Source organism: Seriola aureovittata, chromosome 7 (assembly GCF_021018895.1).
Source record: "Seriola aureovittata isolate HTS-2021-v1 ecotype China chromosome 7, ASM2101889v1, whole genome shotgun sequence".
NCBI classification, from domain to species: domain Eukaryota; kingdom Metazoa; phylum Chordata; class Actinopteri; order Carangiformes; family Carangidae; genus Seriola; species Seriola aureovittata.
The window spans coordinates 12,999,250-13,015,462 of record NC_079370.1 but is presented as its reverse complement, the minus strand read 5'-3'; the positions used below and the strand labels follow the sequence as shown (position 1 = coordinate 13,015,462).

Sequence of the window (16,213 nt, the reverse complement as noted above, 5' to 3'; positions counted from 1 at the left end):
AATATTAGCCTATGTCTGAGTGCTTGCAAATTCATTCACTGTTATAGATTAAAGTTGTAAAGTAAGATTTCATCCTTTTACTGGCTACTTATCCAGTATGTTTCAGGCCCTGATTCAGAAAAGCTCACATTGCTCAGTCCTCTTTGTCCTTTTTTTTTCAAATGCAATATACAGCAATACATGTATAAACTGAGGTCAATGTGTATCATTTCTTATCATGTTAATACAGAAAATAAAGCAAAGAGCTTACTTTGTGGCCATACAGGCACATTAGCATTGACACTGCCATATTGTGATTTCCTGACAATGCACCTCTGTCTACTGCGAGGAATATACAATGGAGCAGGGCTAATGTATAGAAAAAGAAGAAAATCTAGAGAACAATATTTTGAGAAAGAAATAGGCTTCCAAAGAACATTGAGATTGTTGTCTTGTCCTTTTTTTGCTCTCTTGTCCAGTGATTGCATGTGAATTGATGTTGCATACAGTTTGTGACAATGTCAATGTCACAGAATCATAATTTAATACAGTCTTGACCTTTGTGAACATGCCTCAAAGGTTCAAACACATCATTACTTTGTGATCACCCTATTTCACAAGCTTCTCTTGAGTGTATTCCAGATTAACTCGAGACCAAAGCAATCTAAAACACGGATGAAGGGACAATCACTGTTCAAATATATATGTACAGTGTACAGTCTATTTAATGTAATATATTACAAAATGTAATATATTAGTAGCAGAATCTGTTGCTACAGGAGACATCGCATTGTAAATATTTTAATATCAATAGTCTATTATAATTCAATATATTGTGATATTAGTATTATAATAGCATACATGCTATTATAATATCTATAAATGTAACCTATCCACATATTTTAGAGATACATGATAATATGATGAAATATAGACCTACTCCCCAAATGGGTCTTTCTCTTCCTCAAATCCCCCTCTGACTCTCTTGAAAACCTGTCAGTAGCTATTATAATATTCATAAATATAACGCATACACATATTGTAGATAGACAGATAGATATATCATGCTAAAATGATGTAACAGGCCTTAAATAGGATGATGTAGCCCTACTCACATGTCCTTACACGGATCAAGACAGTTCGGAAACTTTGTCTGAGTCGCTCGAAATCTGGTCGTTTTCTTCGTCCTCGCAGCTCAAACTATCTTCCAGTAACTTACTAACAGCTTTCTTCAGTTTATATCCTTTTTGTGTCATGATAAATGTGTTTACAACTCAAACTTTTTATTTTTCGTGTGTCTTTTGATCCCCATTCATCCACGCTCTGCTCTTTGTAAACAAACCCAGGCAACTTCCGTGCTTTAGTTTGACGTTGCTACGTGTAGGTCAGCTGATATCGACGTCTTCGTGGCTGCGCAGAGAAGCGTAGATTTATCGGTTTTCTTAAATGATTTAGAGCAAATTTTCTTTTTATTTTTATGTTCATTAATTTTGGGGAATTTTTTAAATAAGACCTGTGGACTAGAGTGATTTCGATGAAAGATTGCAATTCGAAGCTTAAATTCTGCCGCGTTTTCAGAGTGAAGCGTATGTCACGCACGGTTAGTTCACGGACCATGGGGAAGTTGACAATCCGACGATTCTTTCAGCCTTTACAGTTTCTGTCTATGATAAATGGTTTATTTCTGGCGATTCTCGGAAAAAAGGTGGTTTTTCGATCCCGTGTACGGGCTTGGGGTTAAGGGGTTAAATTGAGGAGAATGTAGGCAGGCATGTATAAGCATTTTGCTTCGGGCTGAGCCTGTGCAGTCACTACATAGACCGTTGTCTGTTTTTACTGTCTATATTGTTTATATTCGCTGTGTTATGTGTTATGACTGAATAAAATACTGCTGTTAAACTTTTGCGCAAAAATCAACAAACTAATACTAACTGTTGAAAATTAATAAAATTAAGAGTGACACTTTTGTTTTTTAACTTTATTAAATTATAAGTTCAATGCTCAATGTCCATTTAGGCATTTCATAAAATGTAAATACAACCCAGTAATATAATTTACCAGGAATAAATCAGTAGTCTAAAGAATACAGACATCAGTGTAAACAGTATTATCTCACAAACAGTATCTCGTCCAGCTACCTCTGCCTCTTCTGGCTTCAGCTCTGTAGCTAGATCAAACAAAAAACATAACTCTGCTATTTCCCTGACAGAGGATCACAAAATATGCATGCGTTTTAACAGTGGCTAAGCTTAGGTATTTGCTTCTGCTTTCTCAAGGATAATTTACAACCAGATTATTGTCTTTAACTGTCTATATTGGTCACGACTGCTGAAAACCAGCTGTGTCATGTGGGACTTTTTTAATACGGTAACATTTACAAATGTGCAACTTTTAGCTCCACTCCATTTTCCCATGTGGTGGCTGGCTGCTTGATTTTGTCACTGATGGTGGAGGGGGTGGAGAGGTTCTCAGGGGGGTCTGGGTCAGGCAGGTGCCAGTGGATGAAGATCAAATACATGAAAGTACCTAAAACACCGCCAACAGGTGGAGCCACCAGAGGTACCCAGAACCAGTAGTTGTAACACCTGCAGAGCAGACACACAAATTAACAACAGAGAGGAATTCATGCATATAGCAGGAATATAGCTGAAGCCATTTAGATATGTCTGGTTTTCATCTGAAGTTTCATAAAAAAATGTGTTTTTTAGGGTTGCTGAATCTAATGTGTCACTGAATCAAATGTGTATGTAAAAAGTGATTGCGAAATCTTTGCAATATTAACACCAAACTTTTTTGCCTCTTGTAGCAATTTTGTTTTAATTTTGCAACCTGTACACCTACTGCATGCTTCAGTCTCACTGCCCCTTCTACTGCAAAAACAGGACTAGCTGCCAAAGAAAGCTGAACATATGTCTCAGCTGGCTCAGCCCAAAACAGAGCTAAAAGTTCTAGTAAATACTGAGCTTAGTGGATATTTATCAGGTGACCAGAAACACAACTTCAAGTGGATGATAACATTACTGTTATTGTAACATTACTCTTATTATCATGTCAGTCATAAAAGCTTTACAAGGTGATAGTGGTGTGTCAATTAACTTCATTGTAATGTAATGTAATCAATAAACGCAGCTTTACATATCAAGTAAACATCAAGTGTTTTAACAGCTGTGGAACCACAGCAAAGTCATATGATTGCCAGATCGTACAGAGCAACAAGTTACGTTATGGAACCAACAACAGGTCATAATCTGATGTTTTGTAACAAGCTGACGCTTCATCTTCCTTTGATCCTGCAGAAAACAGCTCCAACGTGATCTGATAACCTCTGACTTACGAGATTTTCTGACAAACACAAGGACAACGACCTGTAACAATGGCAAACCATGTCCCTTTTCAAATGTCACTAAATTGTTTGAATGTGAGGCTTCATTGAGCAGGCCTCAAAATGTTACACAAGAAGCATACTAGATACTTACGTGAAGACCTCAGTTCCCCAGCCTGCAGTCAGTGTGAAGAGGCGTGGCCCCAAGTCCCGAGCAGGATTTATTGCCGCACCACAGTTAGCTGACATTGACATGGAGATCCCCAGGACAATCACTGCCACTATAGGGGGAATCAGCTCTGAGGGAGCGGGGGTGTTCCTCTTTTCACCCAAACACAGGATGCACAGCATCAGCATGGCAGTGCCCACTACCTAAGGCAGTAGGTATGAAATATATGAATAAATACAGCAACAATGAATGGAACAGCTGAAGTAAGCTTTAAAGTTTACACCAAAACTCCCAACTGACCTGGTCAAGAAAACTTCCACCCAAACTCATGTACTCTGAGGGATAAGTGGCAAATATAGACGCTGTCTCATTTGGGCCATACACAGTCAGCACTCCGCCACTAAACTCCATTATAGCATCTGAGAAAGAAACAGAGGTAATGAAATGTGGCAAACATCTAATAGAACTTTATTCAAATGAGTATGTGTATACATTGATGATATAAGCATTTGAGATACCAGATAGACAAACCATAGTAAACCAGGTAGACAAGCCCTGATGCCACATAAGCCCCCAGCAGCTGGGAGAGGCAGTAGGGCACCAGCCTTCCCCAGGGTACCTGCCCCAACACACAGAAACTTAGAGACACAGCTGGGTTGAGATGAGCACCTGCAGAAAAAGGGAAAGAGAGGGCCAGAGGGAGGTGGCTGTTGAAAATGAATTACAGTGAGGAAGCTTGGAAGGTCATGAAATCTGAGATTATTTGAAGACATTAGGTACAAATCATTCAGAGTGAAAACCTTGAAAAGATGAACAAGGCTTCTTTGCTCAGAGTGCCAGTTATTAATGTGATAAATCTACAGGGCTCAGATCAGTAATTGTCTACAGGAATGGAAAAGTCATAATTCAGAAAACAAAATATAGCTGATGTATTTTACTGTATGTTCATCTTTCTGGGATGGTATGCTGAGAGTGTGATATTATATCAAGTTTAAAGATCAGATCATGGGAAATGTTAGTGTCCATTTGAACTGTTTTTACCTGTGATGCCCTTGGTGAGGTACATGGCTGACATGACACCCACAGAAAAGGCCAAGTTGACTGACAGAAACTGGCCTTTAGTCTCTCTGCTGGTTTTCACCTGAGCTGCAGCAGAGCAGCCAAAGAGCTAAGATAAAGGGGAAAGAGTTAAAGAAGAGAAAGTGGAAAGTGGCATGATAAGTCAGGAGAATACAATCTTCACAGATGTCAAAGGTCACTTCAAACAGATACATGCAAAAACACACGTGCAGATTCTGTAATACCATAGTTTATTTCTGTGCCATTGATTAATTATTTATAGGTCAAACTAGTGGAGCAGTTGTCACAAAAAAATTTTCTGGTTGTTAAAATGTAATTAATTTCATACCTTCATGAACTTAGACTTTGTAATAAACCTGGTTATTTATTATCTAAATAGCCTTATAAGAAACAATATGTCCCCACAGATGAGAGGATATTACAAGTACACACACACACACACACACACACACACACACACACACACACACACACAGTTATAAGTTATAGCTCACAAAGACCACACCTGTAAGACTTTTACTGATCAAACTTTATGGGTTATAACTCACCGATCAACATTGGTCATATTAGTCATACATCTTTATTACAGGCACATTAAACCGAGTTATGGTGCCATGATAATTCATGGACATGCCAAGGCCATCAGGGATTTTGGAAACTGTTGTTGACGAAAGTAGTGCCAGTGAAATGATGACATGCAGAAGGCCTTCATGCATAATCATGTCAACTGACATGGGTCAATAACAATTTACGCACCTCATTTTCCATATCTTGTGATGCCAACATTTTGTTGTTAGTTCATTAATGTTTCAAAATAATGTTAACTGGCTAAATAGACAAATATCCTCACCACTCTACATCACTATGTCTTTATATACAATCTTTGCATTTTGTTAGATTTATGGAAAAATTATATGAACTACATTTCATTGGTGTGACTTTGCTAATAAAGAGACAGTTGAAGTTTTCTTATGGTGCTGTAACGTTAGGTGAGTTTCACAGAGATTTAGAAGCAAGAAAATAATACACAACATATGTTATTTGTTGTCCTCTGCACCCCAAACTAAGTAAAAACTTATGATAAAATAAGGATGTAAAAAATGTATAAGAAAAAAAAGAAAATTCAAGGAATTATTATTGGTTGTCATGAGGGAAATGTGTTTAATGTAAGGCCAGGACTAGAAAAGTGATGGAAGTGTGTGTAGATGTTGTACAGCTCTGAGGACACTTACCAGCAAGATGAAAGTTCCCAAGAATTCAGCCATACACTCTCGCACCAGGGCATTTCTCACTCTGAACAAACGTAGCTTCAACATGGCCGGAGTTAAAGGTAAATCCTTCTTCTCATCTCACACTGCGCTCTGTCTCTGTGGTCAGACAGACCAGCTGTCTATGTGTCTGTTCAGGACCAGATGATTTTCGTGACGACAGTGCCGAATGTCCACCTGAGCATCTGAGGCCCTCTGCACTGTAACCCACCTCTCCACGTCTCTTCCTCCTCAGCTGACCAAACACTATTACTCATTTATTGGTTTGTGACATCTCCGGATTGGCTGTAATGTGTCTCAGCTGTTAGCGGTTGCTTATATGAATAGAGGTCATAAACAGTCAGATTATGTGTTGACAGCACTGACAGAGGGCAATAAGCCACAGAGTATACATATTGCAGAAATCTATAGACTGCTCTCATGAAACGGTGTTTATGTTAATGGAAAATAAACATCTGTAATCGTTTATTTTGGCAGCTATCCTATCAAATCAGCACAGCCAGAGATTTACATTATGACTACTCTCATCACATTACATCCACAGCAAATTAATGGTGCATATTCTACTATGTGCATACAAGCTTTTGGTGTATGTTTATGTTTATTCCCAAAGAACCAGTATACATCAATAATGTTTTCGAAAAGAACAACAAAATGAAAGCTTAACACATTTGGTTTTAACAATATTAAAATGTATCTTTTTCATAAATATTGTATTGTGCAAGAATACATCTTATTCAGAAGTATTGTTTTGGAGTGAAAAACTACACGTCACTGTGTTTATATCCAGCTGGGGTTGTATGAGTTTATGTTTATAACTCAGAAACCTATGCAGAGCGATACCTCAAAGTGATCCATGGAGAAATTGCCATTAATATCAAATGTAGTCTTAAATTGATTATCATCATTCATTTATCATTATCAGATTGCTGTTAATCTAAATACACGTTTCTTTAAGCCAATCAGTCTGAAAAAAACTTAATAAGTTTATAGTAGGATGTTCTATGAATGGAGAGTGGAAATTGAGATTGCCAAAACCAGTAAATGATCTCTCATTTATGAATGGACCAATTACATTATAACTGGTGTGTTGAAACATTTCGTGGGGAGCATTAGGTAAGGTGGTTGATAGGGAAGCCCCTCTTATCCTTGGGAAGCTGGATGTCATGATAACCCCTCTCATTGAACTCTGGACTGTTGATGGATCATATAAGACAAATAATCACTGTGTAGGAGTAAAGACTCGTGTTATTGCTGATAATTATCAGAGAGACACATGACTATGTCATGAAAAAAATCAGATAAGATACAAAGCACACAATGGCCACATGATATACTTAGTTCCTGTAGACGTGCATCCTCACAGCTGAAAATGCTTTTGTTTTGTTTTTACTGCTGTTTCATCTGAAAACAAACTGGTCGGCTACATTTTGTGTTTGGGGAAATAAGTAAAAGTGAGGTGATGATTATCTCTCCACAACGTAAAACCCTGACATGCTATGTGGAGACTGTAAAGCTATATGGTTGCATCTTATCTAATCACATCTACTTTCTAGAGGTATAACAGTTTGATGATGTGTAAAAACAACAGATACCTTTACCCTGCAGTTTTGTCCCCAGGGTTTTTATTTCTGGGAACTAATAGAGGGAGTCAATCTATCTTTTCTGTCTCCCTCTGCTGGACATAAGAATAACAAGCATCAATTTGTTAGGATTTATTAAAAAGGAAAATAAACTCTAAATGCAGATGACATATATTCACAATATGTTACAAAGAGTGTTTTTATTTACTATTTTCCACATTATTAGTTTTTAACTGGTCGAAGTAATTGTATAAAAGTTGTTTTAACATATGAGCCATCAGTGCATTTTAATTATTATACAGAAATAACCCAGGTCATGAGGTAGATGTAATCCTGTAAAAGAGAGAAGTGAAAAAATACACACGTGTGAGAGATTATGTTTCCTTTCGGGCTTTGTTATAATGACTATGTGTAAACAAATGTCCCAGTTAATTCATGTCATGTTCTTAGCCACTGCAGGCAACGCTGTCTCTCACTTATGGCTTTTAGTTTCTTGTTCATCATCATTCCCTGAACTTTACTGTGTGCAAAGCATATAATGCCATAATTTTCATGTTTCCAGATGTTTGAGAGGACGATGTAGTATTACGTCCACAGGCCCGGGGGGGAGCTTTTTGATCAAAGTCCAGGCTTCCAGGCGCCTCATCCCCACCATGCTCACACCTTCAATCTCTAGAACCTCATCACCAGGACACACCTTGTCGACTGGACCGCCTGAAGGGACAACACAGAACAGGAGCATTCAATAAATGGCTGTAATGTAAAAATGTGTACAAAGAGAGTGAGTGAAAACTGTTATGTTTAAAAGGTCATATGTGTGTATAATTTCAGAATCAAGTCTTAATTCTGACAAGCATGAATTTTTATATGAACAAAACTGGTATACTCTTGGATTCTGTTTATCTATCGAGAATCTTTGCAACTTAAAGTCATTAGTGCCATTATTTTGCTGAAATTTACAACATATTTGTTCTCTCTAAAACATAAGTTAAAAATATTGTATACAATATATACGATGAGGCGATATAGCTGCATCAACCATCAGAGATCCGGGTGTTGAGGTAGTTGTGGACAACGTTACAAATCAGTTCAGAAGGACTTTCCACTGATGTGATCAGGTAGATTTATTTCAGGTACTTAATTTGTTGGATTAGCCAAAAACAAACAGCCCTTTTTCTTTCAAGGTATGTAAAATATATGAGAAAATATCTTATATCACCAAAGGAATTATTATTGTAATTTAATAAAAACCTGAAATTGTACTGTAGATAGCAAAAAATGATCTATATTGCACATTTAAACAAACTATTTCTCATCTCATCCGCATCCATAGTGATGCTCAAATTTCTACATATTTCCGTGGAGATATCAGTTCTCACCCTGGAAGATCTTCTGTACAGTGAGCGGTCTGTTCCCCAGACTGGAGCCTACACCTCCCTCCAGACTGAAGCCCAGATCCCTGCTCTTCTTCTCCAGACACACGCACACATGCTGACCTGAGGGGTGGAAAAACACAGATACAGCGTCTCACTTCGAACTGCTGCAGATGTACGACTAATGTCTTTTCAGAGCCCCAGTGAAGTTTGACATCTCACCTGTCTCAGTGAACTGAGTCTGTGTTGGTCCCTGATTATTTGTCTGCACTCCACTATTAGAGACGCTGTTAACACCTCCCCTCCTCAGGACCACCACTCCCATCTCACGAGTCTTCGCCCTTCTCAGCACCCTCAGAGCCTCCCAGTGGGCGTGGCATTGCAACGCTGTGCCGTTGATTGACAGCACCTGGTCCCCTTCCCTTATGGAGCCTTCCTGAGCTGCCACGCCTGAGTGAAAAACCTTATGGACCTGAGGAGAAGACATCAGGAGACTGATGAAGACACTGAGAACAACGCTGTGAAATATTCTCCTGAGAGAAGAAGAAAGGAGGTTCTTCCTTACAGTGACTGGCTTGTTCTGGTCCACGCCTCCTGCTAGACTGAAGCCCAGTCCCACTCCCACCTCTTTATGAAGAACCACCACCTGCACATCATCATAGTCCTGCAATAGAAATGGTAGGCAAAATGAGAAAATGCATAAACAGCAAAGATGAAAAAAAAGAGATGGAGATGACATGCAATAAAGGTTAGGTTAGTTTGAACCTTGGACTCTAAAGATAGAGGATCCAGAGTAACCTTAGCTCAGAATGAACTTTGTATATTTTTTTTAGGCCTTGTAGGAGCCATTTTCAGTCCTATGTATGCATTTGTATTTATTTGTATTTACACATCTGACCACCAGGCAGAGCATCATTGCATTGAGATAAATGAAAGAGATGAAAGTTAAGGAGGTCAAGGTAATCATGTTCAGGTGTAGCTGCTTTCAGTTTGAGAAGCATACAAGTTTTTGACCTCGCTCATACCACCATCATGCCCCAAGACTTTGTGGTATATATGCCTGATTTTGTAGTTTGTGCTTTTCGTGGAACATATTGGTTTATATTTGGTTTATTTCATATGAAAAGGAAACTATGCACAATATCAGACAGATAGCAGCTGATGATCTATGACGAGCTGTATAATAAACCTTATCTACAAACAGGGCATTTCATTGGAAACATGAATCATTACTAAATCTAAAGCAAAAGCAGAAACTCTGTAGATTTATAAGGGTAGCAAATAGTCACTATACAGGCCCAAAACCTAACCAGTAGCAATATGTATCACAACATCAGTACCAAATGTAATGTATTCCTGGGAGTGAATGTCTAATCACGGGTTAATGCCAGGCAAAGACGGGCCATTGGAATGACCAGTGCACCAACAATCAGAGAAGGGAAAAGTGACCTAACTTATGGAAATGATAACCTGGGTCCATACCACAAAAACAAAACAGCAAAGCATGTAAAAAGTTACTTGTGTCCAGCTGTTTGTACCTGCAGGGTGTTGTCCCCCAGGCTCCTGACATCCTCCAGCAGCCTGTCAAGCTCCTCACTGGGCATCACAGACACATATGAGAGTGCAGACACGTCTGAGCTCAGAGAGGCAGTCCGCCCACCTGCTGTCTGCCACTCATCGCTGTCATTCTCTGACTCGTAGTCAACTCCAGCAAAGTTACACAGTTCTGAAAGACTACAGGGAATAAGAGGAGAGTATTGAGAGAAAAACAAATCAATTAGATTAATTATTAAATGATTACCTCTGTCAAACCAGATATCCGACCATTTCTCAAGAACCCACCTGACACAGAAGCTCCGACGATCTGACTGGCTCATGTTACTGGTGATGGTCACCGAGGACTCTCCAGAGTCTGAATCATAATTTGAATCCTCATCCTTCTGCGTACTTTCATCATCATCCTCATCATCATCTTCATCATCATTCCAGACTTTAATCTCTGAGCTCAAGCCAGCTACCCAAGCATCCAGGTCCAATACCTGTTTCTTCCCCTTCTGGTAGTCTGTCTTGACATCTGGAGAGATGAGATGAGGGAGGTTGCTGTGGGAGGAGGTGGCGAGGGGACGAGGGAGAGGTGGGGAGTCTGGATCTTGAGTTTTGGCTGCTTGTGTGACAATGGGAGAGGCATTTTCCAGTAGTGCGGTAGGTGAATGAAAGGGCGAGTGGCCAGGGGTGTTTGTTGGAGTCTTGTCATCATCACTAACAGTTGATGTAATCCCAGAGGGTGTCATTTTCTGCACATTAGAGGAGGTTCCACTGGAATTAGACAGCAGCGAGGATGGTGTATCGTCGGCTGTCATATCTTTCTCACTTGCTTCCTCAGGGCTTGAGAGTTTGGAGAAATCTGTCTCATCTATGTAAAACTTTCCACAGCGTCTTTGAGCTCCTGTGTTTAGAGGGATTTCAAGTGTACCCTTGAGTCTGGAATATTTACCAAAATCTTCAGCACAGTTGTTACCTTTCCTTCCATTCTCAGTCAAATCATTCCCTTCTCCTTCTTTCCTCCTCAATGTCAGTCCAACCTCGTCCAATGATAAAGACCGTTCCGACACTGCCTTCTTTCCGGCTGCTGTCTTTTTCTCTTCAGAATGATCACCTCCCTCCCCTCCCTCTTTAATTCCCTCCCACTTGTCCCTCAATCCACCTATTGCTTTTGCTGACCCACTCTTCTTCACTCCATCATGGCCCCTGCTGAGTTGTGTTGGCACAGATAAGGCCCTCCTGGGCATCAGGACCTGTCCCGTTGCCAAACCCTGAGCTCTCTGTGACAGAGCCTCAAACTGGCTGATCTTATTTCTCACACTGGCTGCAGAGGGCACCGATAACATCTCTGAGAACTTCTTCCTCTCTGATGTTTTCAGTGTAATATTTTTTGGATTTGACTCAAACACATCTTCATCAGTGCTACCACCCTTCATTTCATCTTTTTCTTTTGTGCCATCATCTGTCTCTTTTGCCCCATTCATTCCATTAGTCTCAGCCTTTTCCTCTTGATGGTTGGCCCTGTCCTGATCCTTACTTTCATTTGATTTTCTTTGTCTGAATTCGGATGAATCTTTGAGAGAAACCGATGTCTCATGTGCTATGAAGGTTTTAGTCTCTGGAAGTGCAGTAATCCCTCCTGCAGCCCTGGCAGATCTGATCTGAGCTGCTACCGTGTTCCTACTCCTTGCTCTATCCAGAGACCTTGTGCCTATTTCCGTGAACCCTTTCCGCCAGTTCACTCCACCGTCCTCTGAATACCTGCCCTGGATCTTTCCCTGCCCCTGTTCTCCTGACAATCTCCTGCTTCTTCCTGGAGAAAGTGAACTGTCAGAGCCTAAGGTAAGTATTTGAGACGTCCAGGTGATTGATTTCCCGCTTTGCACTGGACTGAGGCTATTTTTCTCTCCTGATAATAAAAGCCTGGGCAAGGCTGCCCCTGCTGCCCTCTCAAATGACCTCCGCTGTGACAAAATAAGGGAGTCTTTGGTTGTTACAGGGGTAGGGAGGTCCTTAATTTTGCTGTAATTCTCATCTTTACCAAAACCAGCGGACCCATAGAGTTTTTCTATCCGCTCGAGGATGCTCTGACCTGCTATGGGCTCAAAAGTAGCTATCTCTGTGCCTGGACCAGACTGTGACCTAAACCTGGAGGGGAGAGAATGACCCCTGCTGGCCCTGTCCAAAGTCTGGCTTGTGTGACCCACCGGGCTACTCTCTCTGTCAACATGACTTGTGCCTGAAGAGTTATTGGCATGTATCGAAGACATCACCCTGCCCCTCACACCTTCAGCTCCTGTCCTTCTTTCATCCAAGCCTCCAGCCTGTTTATTGAAGTCCTCTCCTCTTTTTTCAGCTCTGCTTCTTCCTTCCGTTCTCCAATCTAAACTCTTACTTCTACTTAGCCAGTCGTATCTCCTCGCCTGTGCCCTGCCCTGGCTTTCAAATGCAGGGTTTTCACTTCTGCCACCGCCTGTGATAATTGTGTCTCGTATGTCATTCTGGTTCAGCTTGGGGGACATTTCATGGCCTGGTGTTTCCTTCTCCTCACTTTGACCTTTGACACTGCTGCGACACCCAGTCCTGGCTTGATATCCTGCGATTCCGTCCTCCTCTTTATGCGCACCATTTGTGTCTGCGTTTGTGCCATACCTCTCTTTTTCTCCAGCTTCTTCAGCACCCTCCCTCTCCTCGGCAGAAACACATCTGTGTTCCCTAACACCTGGCCTGCGAGTGAGACTGTATGAGGGAGAGTTAGCCGAGCGGACAGTGAACCGTGCTCCTGTCCTCTGCTTGTTGCGCTCACTCACTGGAGTAGGAAGCAAGGACAAGTCCATTGTCTGAGAGTAAACAAAGTTAATGATCTCCTGTCAAGTGCCAAATCCCAAAAAGAGAGCGGAAGAGTGAACTTGATATTTAAGCGATTCCAAGCAACTGTCTTTTAGAGAGCACTCTGGAAGCAGTTCATCTGAAAGCTGCAGTCTCGAGACTGTAAAAGGCAGTGAAACAGTGGCACAGTTGCAGTCCTCTCATTAGTTCTTTGCACAGAAGCAAATAATACATTAAAAAGTTTGATATTTCAGTGCTGTTGATGATTCTGTGGTCTAGAAGTGATAACTTCTCTTGGCTCCTCTTCCTGCTTTCTTGTCCTCAGGAGTCTTCAGTTCCCCAGCACAACCTCAGCGAACAGCTCCCATCGCCTGCCAAGCATAAAAACGTACAAATTTCCATCCGCAGAACAGGATTGAGCTGGAATGTTGTGATATGTGGATTGTGGTCGCTCTAGCTGCTCAAAATGGTCAAGCAGAACCACAGAGTGGTGGAGGACAATGAACACAATATGTCACAGTGAAGCATGAAGTTGATAGTCAATGGAGTAGATATGAAAATCATGAAAAACAATTAAAGGGGATAAGAAAAAAACGGAACAAAAGAGAGACCCAAAAGCACTACAGTATGCTCACTCCAAACCCCCTGTCAGTTATGTCATTCTGCCCTCCGAACACTCCCCTCCCACTGACTCAATAAGTCCATTCACAGAACAACAGGACTCAGATAGGTCTCTTTGTTGTACACACATATTATAACGGCTGTTTACACAAGCAACATACTCATGACTCCCTGTCAACGTTGGCTCAGCCTGAACCAAAAACTGGAAAAACTCACCTAACAGCAATCCACTTAGCAAAAACAATGTATTAAAGTGCCACATTCAGTCTCTGTGCAGCATGTATCAGTCACACAGAGTCAAAGAGAGGCAGCAACCGATTGAAACCTTGTAACAGTGGATTCACGTGAAGTGATCAGATTAGATGGAAAAAGATGAGGACAATGTTACTTTCATTTACATACAGCCTAGTGAGAGAAAGATAATGTTACTGATGGACAATGGCTCATCAGCGTTATCTGACTATACAGCCACACACTGCAGTGAAACTGTCTTTGATCATTCATCAAGTCAGAATCAGGATCCAATCATCTCTATTGACATTCAACATAAATACTGCAAGATCTAGATTTACTGCACAAATACAGTAGGACCAGGGAATTAGATGAGCGCTGCCTGTATAATTATATGAAGCAGATTTTTTATGAAATCTAGGTTACAATGTGTAACTTCGGGAGACCGAAGTGGTCTCTGTGGTGCTTTCCAACACAGGTGAGTCTGAGTGTCAGTTTACAGAAACACCTGTTCTGCTAGGTCACAAAGCCTCCCATCTGGGTAACCCTGGGCAACACAGCCCCGTTTACTTTAAAGTCCCACTGAACAGCGAGAAAGACACACATGTACCCAGGCATTAGGAAAGAATACACACAGTTACTCTAATTACAAATTAGCTATTTGATCCATTCACACATCCACAAACACATGCACCTTACCTTCTGTAAGAGCAACCTCTGTCCTAGACCACTGTGTTGACACGGGGTCATAATGCAGGCAGCGCTCTGGAGTGACATCAGCTCCTAACGCCTCTCTCTCTGTCTTTTTCTTTCTCCATCAGCTTTGCATGATGGACTGTGTACAGTGACGCAAACCCGCCACACTGGTTTATCCTCTTGTCCTCTCTCTCTCTCTCTCTCTCTCTCTCTCTCTCTGTCTCTCTCCTCCCCCTCCCATTGTTGTTTTCTCCCTCTTTCCGTCTTCTCACAGGGTAGCATTCCTGACTACAGTTCAATGTGTCACCCACTAAACGTCTCAACAGGGAGTGCACACACACACACACACACACACACACACACACACACACACACACACACCCTACTATTTCAAACTCCATCTCTCGGCATATAATCTGTGACATCAGCATTTCATAGCTCAAGGGAGAAGAGACACAGTTTAGATAGCTGTGTGAAACAGAACAAGAATGACATTTCCCAACACTGGCTTATAATATCACCCCACCTCAGGCAAACCTGAGTCTAATCATCTGGGCTGAGCAGGTATCAAAATACATAATAACAGAGCACCTTTAATTGGGACCAGAGACCACAAAGAGTTCATGTAGACTCAGAAATACCAACAGGGATAAATGTTGTTAAAAGTGCACCTCTCGTATGACATATGTTCAAAAAACAGAGCTCTGGTGCAGACACACTTGTTGAGAGTTTTAAGGGAGTGTAATGCCAACTGAAGGGAAAACATCAGAGATTGCTGATAGGTTTCATCCACACTGTAGAAGAAGAAGAAGTATTGTTTGTGAGAATACTGAATTCTGCAGAGTGGAAAGGTGAACAAACAGCCATTGAATCACATGTACAAGGAGAAAGCAGACTAAAAAAAAGCAGACATAGATATACGAAATAAAAAACAAAAAACAGTACTTACTGTTTTCTTTCTCATGTAGAGGACCTTCTTACTGCTGCTTTTTGCATGCACCTGCTACTGTCTTCTGTTGAGACAGAGGAAACTGTGGTTACCACATCAGCATTCTGCAATAGTAATGAGAGATGTCTCTGTTTGTCAAAAGGCAGAACACACTGAGGCATATCTGAAGCCAAGTCTGACAGTCCTATGAGTCCAATCAATGTAAGGCCTTATACAGACAGATGACTGGTAGGTTGCATGGTCTTCCCAGGACAGAGATTAGTGTGTGAGTAGGGGTAAATAGCTACAGCACAGCTCCACAGACTCCCACCGTTGTTCCTAACAGAAGAATGGCACTCAGTGTCTCTGCAGGATGTATGCAAATCACTGTCTTGCTCACCCTGACACACTGGTGATAAATTAATTCTTTAGGGTGTAGGATTTAGAAACCATGTGATATGATATTTAATCAGTAGGTCACAGTTGATATAAAAAGGGTACAGGCAATTTCAAGCAAAACAAAAATGGACTGAAAGAATTGGGCCATGTAAAGGTTTTTATCTTTTCTGTTACAGCTGGATAATATATGGTT

At 40.9% G+C, this 16,213-nt stretch overlaps 2 protein-coding genes across 3 annotated transcripts; both read right to left on the bottom strand.

The window, feature by feature from the left end:
• Positions 1–2,353: 2,353 nt before the first annotated feature.
• On the bottom strand, positions 2,354–5,866 carry aqp10a (aquaporin 10a). Its single transcript, XM_056381291.1, has 6 exons — positions 5,783–5,866; positions 4,512–4,638; positions 4,002–4,139; positions 3,771–3,889; positions 3,456–3,673; positions 2,354–2,564 (listed from the first exon to the last, which is right to left on the bottom strand). Exons 1-6 carry the CDS (start codon positions 5,864–5,866, stop codon positions 2,354–2,356), a joined length of 897 nt encoding a protein of 298 aa, XP_056237266.1.
• Positions 5,867–7,518: 1,652 nt separating this feature from the next.
• si:dkey-92i15.4 (uncharacterized) lies at positions 7,519–15,892 on the bottom strand. 2 transcript variants are annotated; one of them, XM_056381281.1, is made up of 7 exons: positions 15,643–15,892; positions 10,617–13,516; positions 10,313–10,508; positions 9,340–9,438; positions 8,997–9,246; positions 8,781–8,897; positions 7,519–8,115 (listed from the first exon to the last, which is right to left on the bottom strand). In XM_056381281.1, the coding sequence occupies exons 2-7, from the start codon at positions 13,151–13,153 to the stop codon at positions 7,952–7,954; spliced, it is 3,363 nt and encodes a 1,120-aa protein (XP_056237256.1). In that variant the 5' UTR covers positions 13,154–13,516; positions 15,643–15,892; the 3' UTR covers positions 7,519–7,951. The 2 variants fall into 2 exon arrangements, with proteins under 2 accessions (XP_056237256.1, XP_056237255.1); XM_056381280.1 differs by lacking the exon at positions 15,643–15,892 and adding an exon at positions 14,697–14,984.
• Positions 15,893–16,213: the final 321 nt, after the last annotated feature.

Excerpts from the sequence above, each read along its gene's own strand:
- aqp10a (XM_056381291.1), bottom strand. The coding sequence starts at position 5,866 with ATGTTGAAGCTACGTTTGTTCAGAGTGAGAAATGCCCTGGTGCGAGAG. Across the intron at positions 4,140-4,511 it reads CCTCACCAAGGGCATCACAG|GTGCTCATCTCAACCCAGCT; the intron begins GTAAAAACAGTT and ends CTTTTTCTGCAG. Across the intron at positions 2,565-3,455 it reads TGGGGAACTGAGGTCTTCAC|GTGTTACAACTACTGGTTCT; the intron begins GTAAGTATCTAG and ends TCTGCTCTGCAG.
- si:dkey-92i15.4 (XM_056381281.1), bottom strand. The coding sequence starts at position 13,153 with ATGGACTTGTCCTTGCTTCCTACTCCAGTGAGTGAGCGCAACAAGCAG. Across the intron at positions 10,509-10,616 it reads CGTCGGAGCTTCTGTGTCAG|TCTTTCAGAACTGTGTAACT; the intron begins GTGGGTTCTTGA and ends TATTCCCTGTAG. Across the intron at positions 9,247-9,339 it reads ACCAGAACAAGCCAGTCACT|GTCCATAAGGTTTTTCACTC; the intron begins GTAAGGAAGAAC and ends TCTTCTCCTCAG.